Source organism: Ranitomeya variabilis, chromosome 2 (genome assembly GCF_051348905.1).
Source record: "Ranitomeya variabilis isolate aRanVar5 chromosome 2, aRanVar5.hap1, whole genome shotgun sequence".
Classification (NCBI taxonomy): Eukaryota; Metazoa; Chordata; class Amphibia; order Anura; family Dendrobatidae; genus Ranitomeya; species Ranitomeya variabilis.
This window is the reverse complement of record NC_135233.1, coordinates 840,251,957-840,264,373: the sequence shown is the minus strand read 5'-3', so window position 1 is coordinate 840,264,373 and position 12,417 is coordinate 840,251,957. Positions and strand designations below refer to the sequence as shown.

At 44.0% G+C, this 12,417-nt stretch overlaps 1 protein-coding gene across 2 annotated transcripts in view; it reads right to left on the bottom strand.

Moving 5' to 3' along the window:
• The window catches only part of ALG3 (ALG3 alpha-1,3- mannosyltransferase), a 68,506-nt gene that overhangs the window by 7,802 nt on the left and 48,287 nt on the right, over positions 1-12,417 (bottom strand). For both annotated transcript variants that reach the window (XM_077290124.1, XM_077290125.1), the window contains exons 6-7: positions 8,938-9,143; positions 8,783-8,859 (exon numbers count right to left, since the gene is read on the bottom strand). In XM_077290124.1, the coding sequence (XP_077146239.1) occupies positions 8,783-8,859; positions 8,938-9,143 (283 nt within the window). The remainder of the gene's footprint in view (positions 1-8,782; positions 8,860-8,937; positions 9,144-12,417) is intronic.

The following is a 12,417-nucleotide window of genomic DNA, read 5'->3' as shown; positions in this document are numbered from 1 at the left end:
GAGGGCGACGAGGTTTAGCCTGGGGAAGAAGAGAACTTGTACCCCCGGTGGCGTCCTTAATGATTTGGTCCAGCTTGGAACCAAATAGACGTGAGCCTTGAAAGGGCAGGCTGGTAATGGACTTTTTGGAAGATAAGTCCGCCTGCCAGGCCTTGAGCCAAACGGTCCGGCGGATGGCAACAGCATTGCTGGACGCCTGAGCCGCACAAGTTGCGGAGACCAGGTATTCACCTGTGTGGTTGGCAAGCTCTGCCAGCTGTCCGGGTGGCGCCCCGTCCAGGATATCTCGACGGAGTTCTTTGGCCCATTTAGATATGGATTTCGAAACCCAAGTGGAAGCAAAGGTTGGGCATAGAGCAGCTGCAGCCGCTTTAACCCCTTAATCCCGTATGACGTACTATACCGTCGAGGTGGGGTGGGCCTTAATTCCCGGTGACGGTATAGTACGTCATACGCGATCGGCCGCGCTCACGGGGGGAGCGCGGCCGATCGCGGCCGGGTGTCGGCTGCATATCGCAGCTGACATCCGGCACTATGTGCCAGGAGCGGTCACGGACCGCCCCCGGCACATTAACCCCCGGAACACCGCGATCAAACATGATCGCGGTGTACCGGCGGTACAGGGAAGCATCGCGCAGGGAGGGGGCTCCCTGCGTGCTTCCCTGAGACGATCGGTACAAGGTGATGTACTCACCTCGTACCGAACGTCTTCTCCCTGCAGGCCCCGGATCCAAAATGGCCGAGGGGCTGTATCCGGGTCCTGCAGGGAGCACTTCCGGGTCGGAGCAGGCTGCAGATGAAAGCTGCAGCCTGCACGGCTGTAAGTGAGATCGGAGATCTCACAGAGTGCTGTGCACACTGTGAGATCAGCGATCTGTGATGTCCCCCCCTGGGACAAAGTAAAAAAGTAAAAAAAAAAATTTCCACATGTGTAAAAAAAAAAAAAAAAAAATTCCTAAATAAATAATAATAAAAAAAAAAAATATTATTCCCATAAATACATTTCTTTATCTAAAAAAAACAAACAAAAACAATAAAAGTACACATATTTAGTATCGCCGCGTCCGTAACGACCCAACCTATAAAACTGGCCCACTAGTTAACCCCTTCAGTAAACACCGTAAGAAAAAAAAAAAAAAAAAAACGAGGCAAAACAACGCTTTATTACCATACCGCCGAACAAAAAGTGGAATAACACGCGATCAAAAAGACGGATATAAATAACCATGTTACCGCTGAAAACGTCATCTTGTCCCGCAAAAAACGAGCCGCCATACAGCATCATCAGCAAAAAAATAAAAAAGTTATAGTCCTGAGAATAAAGCGATGCCAAAATAATTATTTTTTCTATAAAATAGTTTTTATCGTATAAAAGCGTCAAAACATAAAATAATGATATAAATGAGGTATCGCTGTAATCGTACTGACCCGACGAATAAAACTGCTTTATCAATTTTACCAAGCGCAGAACGGTATAAACGCCTCTCCCAAAAGAAATTCATGAATAGCTGGTTTTTGGTTATTCTGCCTCACAAAAATCGGAATAAAAAGTGATAAAAAATGGTCACGTGTCCGAAAATGTTACCAATAAAAACGTCAACTCGTCCCGCAAAAAACAAGACCTCACATGACTCTGTGGACCAAAATGTGGAAAAATTATAGGTCTCAAAATGTGGAGACGCAAAAACTTTTTTGCTATAAAAAGCGTCTTTTAGTCTGGTTTCACACTTGCGTTTTTATCTGCATGCGTTTTTTAAAAAAACCGCATGTGTGAAAAAAATGCATGTAAACGCGGTAAAACGCATGCGTTTTTATAGAAAAACACAAGAAAACAAGAAAAAAACAAAAAACCCTAACCCTACCCCTAACCTGAAATACGTGGCACTGAAATACGTGGCACTGAAATATACGTTTATATACGTATATAAGTGCCACGATATTTCAGTGGCCACGTATTTAAGTGCCACGTATGTAAGTGCCACGTATGTAAGTGCCACGTATGTAAGTGCCACGTATGTAAGTGCCACGTATGTAAGTGCCACGTATGTAAGTGCCACGTATGTAAGTGCCACGTATGTAAGTGCCACGTATGTAAGTGCCACGTATGTAAGTGCCACGTATTTAAGTGCCACGTATTTAAGTGCCACGTATTTAAGTGCCACGTATTTAAGTGCCACGTATTTAAGTGCCACGTATTTAAGTGCCACGTATTTAAGTGCCACGTATTTAAGTGCCACGTATTTAAGTGCCACGTATTTAAGTGCCACGTATTTAAGTGCCACGTATTTAAGTGCCACGTATTTAAGTGCCACGTATTTAAGTGCCACGTATTTAAGTGCCACGATATTTCAGTGCCACGTATTTAAGTGCCACGTATTTTTCAGTGCCTGAAATACGTGGCACTGAAATACGTGGCACTGAAATACGTGGCACTGAAATATCGTGGCACTTAAATACGTGGCACTTAAATACGTGGCACTTAAATACGTGGCACTTAAATACGTGGCACTTACATACGTGGCACTTACATACGTGGCACTTACATACGTGGCACTTACATACGTGGCACTTATATACGTGGCACTTATATACGTGGCACTTATGACTGTCAGAAAATGTTCAGTAAACGGTTAGGGGTGAGGTTAGGGGTAGGGTTTCAGGTAGAATTGGGGAGTTTCCACTGTTCAGGTACATCAGGGGCTCTCCAAACGCGACATGGCGTCCAATCTCAATTCCAGCCAATTCTGCGTTGAAAAAGTAAAACAGTGCTCCTTCCCTTCCGAGCTCTCCCGTGCGTCCAAAAAGGGGTTTACCCCAACATATGGGGTATCAGCGTACTAGGGACAAATTGAACAACAACTTCTGGGGTCCAAGTTCTCTTGTTATCCTTGGGAAAATAAAAATTTGGGGGGCTAAAAATCATTTTTGTGGGAAAAAAAATATGTTTTATTTTCACGGCTCTGCGTTGTAAACTGTAGTGAAACACTTGGGGGTTCAAAGTTCTCACAACACATCTAGATAAGTTCCTTGGGAGGTCTAGTTTCCAATATGGGGTCACTTGTGGGGGGTTTGTACTATTTGGGTACATCAGGGGCTCTGCAAATGCAACGTGACGCCTGCAGACCAATCCATTTAAGTCTGCATTCCAAATGGCGCTCCTTCCCTTCCGAGCTCTGTCATGCGCCCAAACAGTGGTTCCCCCCCACATAGGGGGTATCAGCGTACTCAGGACAAATTGGACAACAACTTTTAGGGTCCAATTTATCCTGATACCCTTGTGAAAATACAAAACTGGGGGCTAAAAAATCATTTTTGTGAAAAAAAAAATAATTTTTATTTTCACGGCTCTGCGTTATAAACTGTAGTGAAACACTTGGGGGTTCAAAGTTCTCACAACACATCTAGATAAGTTCCTTGGGGGGTCTAGTTTCCAATATGGGGTCACTTGTGGGGGGTTTGTACTGTTTGGGTACATCAGGGGCTCTGCAAATGCAACGTGACGCCTGCAGACCAATCCATTTAAGTCTGCATTCCAAATGGCGCTCCTTCCCTTCCGAGCTCTGTCATGCGCCCAAACAGTGGTTCCCCCCCACATAGGGGGTATCAGCGTACTCAGGACAAATTGGACAACAACTTTTAGGGTCCAATTTATCCTGATACCCTTGTGAAAATACAAAACTGGGGGCTAAATTTCATTTTTGTGAAAAAAAAAAAAAAAATTATTTTCACGGCTCTGCGTTATAAACTGTAGTGAAACACTTGGGGGTTCAAAGCTCTCAAAACACATCTAGATAAGTTCCTTAGGGGGTCTACTTTCCAAAATGGTGTCACTTGTGGGGGGGTTTAATGTTTAGGCACATCAGGGGCTCTCCAAACGCAACATGGCATCCCATCTTAATTCCAGTCAATTTTGCATTGAAAAGTAAAATAGCGCTTCTTCCCTTCTGAGCTCTGCTATGCGCCCAAACAATGGTTTACACCCACATATGGGGTATCGTCGTACTCAGGACAAATTGCACAACAACTTTTGTGGTCTAATTTCTTCTCTTACCCTTGGGGAAATAAAAAAATGGGGGTGAAAAGATCATTTTTGTGAAAAAATATGATTTTTTATTTTTACGGCTCTGCATTATAAACTTCTGTGAAGCACTTGGTGGGTCAAAGTGCTCACCACACATCTAGATAAGTTCCTTAGGGGGTCTACTTTCCAAAATGGTGTCACTTGTTAGGGGTTTCAATGTTTAGGCACATCAAGGGCTCTCTAAATGCAACATGGCGTCCCATCTCAATTCCAGTCAATTTTGCATTGAAAAGTCAAATGGCGCTCCTTCCCTTCCGAGCTCTGCCCTGCGCCCAAACAATGGTTTACACCCACATATGGGGTATCATCGTACTCAGGACAAATTGCACAACAATTTTTGGGGTCCAATTTCTTCTCTCACCCTTGGGAAAATAAAAAATTGGGGGTGAAAAGATCATTTTTGTGAAAAAATATGATTTTTTATTTTTACGGCTCTGCATTATAAACTTCTGTAAAGCACTTGTTGGGTCAAAGTGCTCACCACACATCTAGATAAGTTCCTTAGGGGGTCTACTTTCCAAAATGGTGTCACTTGTTAGGGGTTTCAATGTTTAGGCACATCAGGGGCTCTCCAAATGCAACATGGCGTCCCATCTCAATTCCAGTCAATTTTGCATTGAAAAGTCAAATGGCACTCCTTTGCTTCCAAGCTCTGCCATGCGCCCAAACTGTGGTTTACCCCCACATATGGGGTATCAGCGTACTCAGGACAAATTGTACAACAACTTTTGGGGTCTATTTTCTCCTGTTACCCTTGGTAAAATAAAACAAATTGGAGCTGAAATAAATTTTGTGTGAAAAAAAGTTAAATGTTCATTTTTATTTAAACATTCCAAAAATTCCTGTGAAACACCTGAAGGGTTAATAAACTTCTTGAAAGTGGTTTTGAGTACCTTGAGGGGTGCAGTTTTTAGAATGGTGTCACACTTGGGTATTTTCTATCATATAGACCCGTCAAAATGACTTCAAATGAGATGTGGTCCCTAAAAAAAAATGGTGTTGTAAAAATGAGAAATTGCTGGTCAACTTTTAACCCTTATAACTCCGTCACAAAAAAAAATTTTGGTTCCAAAATTGTGCTGATGTAAAGTAGACATGTGGGAAATGTTATTTATTAAGTATTTTGTGTGACATATGTCTGTGATTTAAGGGCATAAAAATTCAAAGTTGGAAAATTGCGAAATTTTCAAAATTTTCGCCAAATATTCGTTTTTTTCACAAATAAACGCAAGTTATATCGAAGAAATTTTACCACTAACATGAAGTACAATATGTCACGAGAAAACAATGTCAGAATCGCCAAGATCCGTTGAAGCGTTCCAGAGTTATAACCTCATAAAGGGACAGTGGTCAGAATTGTAAAAATTGGCCTGGTCATTAACGTGCAAACCACCCTCGGGGCTTAAGGGGTTAAAGGCTGACTTTGCAAAGGATTCTATAACTCTGTTAGAATCCTTTAGAGATGCACCGCCGGACAGTGGAAGCACCGTGTTGGTGGACAGCCTGGAAACAGGGGGATCCACCGAGGGGGGAGACCGTCCAATTGGCGGTAAGCTCTGGAGAAAAAGGATATAAAACACCAAGGCGTTTTCCCCTCTGAAAACGTCTGGTCGGGCTCTCTCTTTCTGTTTATGATCTCCTCAAATTCAGGGTGAGGGGCGAAAAACTTGGAAGGTGGTTTAGCCCGTCTAAACGAAACTGCCTGATCTGCGAGTTCCGCAGAGGGATCCTTTATGCCACAGGTTTGGTTTATCGCTCCAATGAGATTCTGATCCATATCCCTCATGGTAGCGATTTGGTTAGAATCCAGCTCCGAAATATCCTCCGAAGGCGCATCAGAGAACGCCTCGCCTGACTCAGGGGAGGAGGACCGGTGTGAAGCCGACTGTAGAGGAGGCCCATGTGACGAGATGGAGCGAGAAGAGGACTCAGACCGTCATTCCTGTCTGGACCTTTTGCGGCTTATCATGGAGGGCTCGGATGGAGGTTCCTGCGACCCGCTAGCTACTGCGGGGGTCTGCAGAGGTAATCGATCCAGCACAGACACAAGAGTTTGAGACACCCGTGTTAGATCGGCCACCGATTGTGACAGAGAGGAAGTCCAGCCTGGGATGGGGGTATCACTCCCGGGCGGATCGGCCGGGGGATCCTGGGCAGTGGGAACAATCGGGTTGCTGCAGGCCTGACAGAGGAAGAAGTAGGAGGACGAGAGTGGCCCCCTTTAGAGGTAGACATTTTGAAGAAGACCCTGAAGAAAATGCCAGAGGGTTAGTGGACAGGGGAGCAGAGCTGCTCACGGCAGACGAAATTCCAGACGGAAGACGCAGCCCAGGTTGTAGTCCCTCAGATAGGTAGCCTTTCGTGGAAGGAATGCGAATCTGCAGCAGTCCAGCCAGGGGAATCTTAACCCGTAGTGATCCACTGCAGCGCACAGAGGAGATAAGAGACATGCGTGGATTCAGGAGCACAAAGATGGCGCTGGTGGGCGGAGCAATGCCTCATGCCGGGGTGGGGCTTTTTTCCCGCCCGAGTAAAGGGGGAAGTGGGCGGAGCGGCGTTGCCGGAAGTAGGCCCCAGGAAAGCCGGCTGGAAAGCGGCGCGGCAGCCTGCGAGGCCGCCGCATAGAAGAGGGGGAGCGCTGCCGCAGGCTAGCATGTCGTTGGAAGTAGGCCCCGGGAGAAGCTGGGGCCTAAATTAGGAAGGAAGCGACCGCCGGAGAGGGCCGCGGCGGTGCTCAGTTAGCAGGAAAGGTAGACAGGACCACCGCGCAGTGATCAGAAAAAGTGCTGCAAATGCAGCGATGACCCCTGCCGATTCCTGGGACCCCTATAGGAACGCCGACAAGGCCAAAAGGTGGCCTGGAAACTGCCGCGCAAGAAGAGGGAACCCGGGACTAGAGGAATACTCACCTAAAAACATCCCACGTTGTCCGTTACTAACCCCAAACCTTGGGAAAGGTATCAGATGTCCATGGAAGCTGGTGATGGACGTCCTCATGTCGTCCAACCGACAGGCTCTGGTGGGTGAGGGACGGAGCCAGGACCGGACTTCTGAGCACGCTTGTGTGCTAGGCTCTTGGTCCTGGAGAGGGATCTATGAGGATACGGGGTGGCAGTACACGCCATACTCATAGTCCGCCTTGTGGGAATACAGGTGTGACTGCTCACCCTGTATCCTTCCGGAAAAAAACCTGAAAAGAAACGACGCACATTGAGGTAGATAAGGGTCTAATCAAAGACCCGTGTCCACCTCCTACTGACACTAAGCTAAACTGAAGTGTGTAATGCCAGTCGGTGGGGTGTACACTGCAGAGGAGGAGATAACTTTTTTTGTGCATAGTGTCAGCAGCATACACCCCATGGTTCCTGTGTCCCCTAATGAGAGGCGATAGAGAAAACAGGAAAAAGACTTTACTTATACACAAACTGTAAGGCTTGTTTTCAGTTTGCCAAAAAACATGTGGGAGACTTTTCAAATGTATGGAGAAAGTTGCTGTGGTCAGAAGAAACCACAATTGAACTTTTTGGCCACCAAGTTAAATGTTATGTCTAGCACCAAGCCAACACGGCTCATCACCTCAAGAACACCATCCCCACAGTGAAACGTGGTGGCAGCATCATGCTGTGGGTATGTTTTTTGGGAGCAGGGACAGTCAGTAGATGGTGTAAAATACACGCATATTCTTGAGCAAAACCTGTTCCCCTTCAAACAAAACAATAACCCAAAGAGTGGTTTAAGGGGAAATGTATAAATGTTTTGGAGTGGCCTAGTCAAAGCCCAGACCTTAGTCCAATTGAGAATCTGTGGTCAGACTTGAAGATACGATTGTTTCCGCTTATGAATAGCAAACTTGAAGGTGGTGGAGCAGTTTTGCCTTGAGGAATGGGCAAATATCCCCGTGGCAGATGTGGAAAGCTCAGAGAATTATCCAAAGCGACTTGCAGTTTTAACTGCAGCAAAAGGAGGCTCCTGAAAGTACTGACTTTAGGGTAGTGAATATTTATGCACACTGACGTTTTCAGTCATTTTGTCCTATTTGTTGTTGTTGTTTGCTTCACAATGAAAAGAAAACCATAGTTATAGGCATGTTCCTTTTTCATGAACTGATGCAAACCCTCAAAAAACAGTGAAATTCCAGGGTGTGAGGTAGCAAAACACAAAAAATGCCAAGGGTGTGTGAATACTTTTGCAAGCCACTGTACATGTCTACGATAAGCATAACCCTTTATGTATTTTAAAATGACTGTCTTGTGCTATGGGAGAAACTATTAAATGGGGTAGCCAGGCAGTGTTTCCCTAGGTAAGAAGGAGTCATTGTTTGCAGGTATACAGTACAATACTCAATCTTGACAGCCCTATGCTGCAATAAAGCTAACTTGTGCATGATTTTTACAGGTCAGACCTGCTGTAGGCTAATCTAATTCTTTATTCTTACAATGTGTTATGTCCTGATCTTTTTCTTGTCTGTAATATGCAGTCAGATAAAGCACTTGCAGCTGTGTATTTAAAATAGAAATTGCAAACACATTACAGTCAAGGAATAATTAAAAAAATAAATAAAAGCGCCCAATTCAGCTAGGTAGCCACATGTCAGTTAGAGTTTGTCATGTATGAAAGTGGAAAAAAAAAGTCAACACTAAATTACAATCGTAAAATTCCTGTAAGCTACTGAAAAAATTGCCTTCTTTTTACTAAGGATACTATTTGCTGAAAGTCTGCGGGACTGGGGTTTCCTCTGCGCTGGATCCTTTAAGAGTGAAAGAAAGCTTTGCCTGGACCTGTATAAATAGAATAAAAAATATGGGATTCACTGGTCAGCCCTTGTTATTACTAAGAACATATTCTATAGTACGTACCTGTGCCATCGGTAGAAACAAAAGAGCAGTAGTCCAGCGAGGTGAGCTGAAAGTAACGCCAAGTGGAAAGCCCGATGCTGAAACACATATTCTGGGAGGAAGCGCCAATTTACTGTCCACTGGAACAGAAACTGCCTACCAAAATCAAAGGATCGCAGGAGATATCCAGCTGGGTTTTCTAGTAAAAAGGGGAGGGCCAAGATAACCTGTGGTAGGTAGCACAGTGAATGGGAAAGCAATGAGGCACATGTACATTAGTGATGAAAGTGTAGCAGTTATATCACAACTGGACTTTTAGATTATATTTTTTCTACAACATTTAAACTAAGGCACCCTGTGGATCCAGCGCAGGCAGCTGTAGAAGTGAAGTCTACGCTGTCTGGCTGCCGGCAATCATGGGTTTCAGTGGTCCTGGGCCAGCAGAGTAGCCGAAGCTGAATCCACGGGGTGATATAAGGCTATGTGCACACGTTGCAAATTTTTGGTGCGGATGCGCAGCAGTTTCCCATGAGTTTACAGTACAATGTAAACCTATGGGAAACGCTGTGCCCATGCTGCAGAAAAAAACGCTCGGAAGCGCAGCGGTTTACATTCCGCAGCATGTCACTTCTTTGTGCGGATTCCGCAGCGGTTTTACACCTGCTCCATAATAGAAAACCGCAGTGAAATCCACGATAAATCCGCAGTGTTTTTGCCCTGCGGATTTATCAAATCGGCTGCCCTCACAAATACGTGTGCACATGGCCTAAGGGTAGCAGCATGCAGTTTTTTTATATAAAAAATATAGCCTGGAAAAAATAAATTCCTTTAGGCTGTGTGCACACGTTGGGTTTTTTTCGCTATAAAAACGCATAAAAATGCATACATTAGGCATCCCATAATTTAGAATGCATTCCGCAATTTTTGTGCACATGATGCGTTTTTTTCCGTGAAAAAAACGCAGCATGTTCATTAATTTTGCGGATTTTTTGCGTTTTTCCCCACTATTTAATGCATTGGGAAGCTCCGGAAAAAAAAGAAGCGTCAAACGTGTAAAAAACGCATGCGGATTTCTTGCAGAAAATGTCCGGTTTTGCCCTGAATGTGTGCACATAGCCTTAAAGGGAACCTGTCAGCAGGATTGTGCACAGTAACCTACAGTGTCAGGTCGGTGCTGTTTTACTGAATAAAATGATACCTTTGCTGATTAAACAACAACCACAAGACGGATGTAATCTTTATCTTCAGTTTTGAGATGAAAAAAAAAACTTCTGCAGTAGGCGCCAGCCGCGGCACCTGTGCTGCAACATAATAATCGCATATATACTGTGTTTATAATTATTGTGGTTGAGGTTATCCGGATTAAAAAAGAAAAATAAAGCCATTTGAAAATGGTGCCCACACAGTAGCAGCTATTAGAGTATATGGACGTGATCCAATAGCTGCTACTGTGCAGGCAGCCCCATCTTCCTAGAGAAGAAACAAAAAAAGTCATCCTCCAAGATGGCGCCGCCTTTGTGTATATTAGGATACCCTCAACCACATTAATTATAAACACAGTACATATGTGATTATGCTGCAGCACAGGTGCCACGGCTGGCCCCTGCCTGCAGTTTTTTTTTTCATTAAGTACATCTAATAATCATCATGTAAATAATGGGGCAGGTCAGTGAGGGATCAGTGACCTGTCAGTAGCCATACTGATGAATACCTAATCAACCACCACATGAAGCGCTCCCTCCCTCCCACAGGCCGCCCCGGAGCACGAGCATATCATTAACACAAAACTGAAAATATAGATTAAACAACAACCACAAGACGGATTTCATAACCAGATATCATTCTAATCAGTATAACGGCGCCAACCTGACACTGTCTGCAGGTTACTGTGCACAATCCTGCTGACAGGTTCCCTTTAAGCCGTTTTGTAAATCCCTTAGCTGCATATGTATAAATGTTGAATGTTAACCCCTTCATGACCCAGCCTATTTTGACCTTAATGACCTAGCCATTTTTTGCAATTCTGACCAGTGTCCCTTTATGAGGTAATAACTCAAGAACGCTTCAACGGATCCCAGCGATTCTGAGACTGTTTTATCATGACATATGGAGCTTCATGTTAGTCGTAAATTTAGGTCAATAATTTTTGCGTTTATTTGTGAAAAAAACTGAAATTTGGCGAAAATTTAGCAATTTTCAAATTTTGAATTTTTATTCTGTTAAACCAGAGAGTTATATTACACAAAATAGTTAATAAATAACATTTCCCACATGTCTACTTTACATCAGCATAACTTTGGAAACATTTTTTTTCTAGGAAGTTATAAGGGTTAAAATTTGACCAGCGATTTCTCATTTTTACAACAAAACTTACAAAACCATTTTTTTTTAGGGACCACCTCACATTTGAAGTCAGTTTGAGGGTTCTATATGGCTGAAAATACCCCAAAGTGACACCATTCTAAAAACTGCACCCCTCAAGGAGCTCAAAACCACATTCAAGAAGTTTATTAACCCTTTATTTTCCCAAGGGTAAAAGGATAAACTGGACCCGAAAGTTGTTGTACAATTTGTCGCAGATACCCCATATATGGGGGGGAATCACTGTTTGGGCCCACGGCAAGGCTTGGAAGGGAAGGAGCGCCATTTGACTTTTTGAATGAAAAATTAGCTCCAGTCGTTAGCGGACGCCATATCGTGTTTGGAGAGCCCATTTGCCTAAACATTGGAGCTCCCACACAAGTGACCCCATTTTGGAAACTAGACCCCCCCCAAGAAACTTATCTAGATGCATAGTGAGCACTTTCAACCCCCAGGTGCTTCACAAATTAATCCATAAAAATGAAAAAGTACCGTACTTTTTTTTCACAAAAAAATTCCTTTGGCCTCAATTTTTTCATTTTCACATGGGCTACAGGATATAATGGATCTTAAAATGTGTTGGGCAATTTCTCCTGAGTACACCGATACCTCACATGTGGGGGTAAACCACTGTTTGGGCACACGGCAAGGCTCGGAAGGGAAGGAGCGCCATTTGACTTTTTGAATGAAAAATTAGCTCCAATCGTTAGTGGTCACCATGTCGCATTTGGAGAGCCCCTGTGTGCCTAAACATTTAAACTCCCCCACAAGTGACACCATTTTGGAAACTAGACCCCCCAAGGAATTTATCTAGATGTGTGATGAGCACTTTGAACCCCCAAGTGCTTCACAGAAGTTTATAACGCAGAGCCATGAAAATAAAAAATCATTTTTCTTTCCTCAAAAATTATTTTTTTATTTTTTCAAGGGTAACAGGAGAAATTAGACCCCCCAAATTGTACAATTTTTCCTGAGTACGCTTATACCCCATATGTTTGGGTAAACCACTGTTTGGGCACACGTCGGGGTTCGGAAGGGAGGGAGCACCATTTGACTTTTTGAATGCAAGATTGGCTGGAATCAATGGTGGCGCCATGTTGTGATTGGAGACCCCCTGATGTGCCTAAACAGTGGAAACCC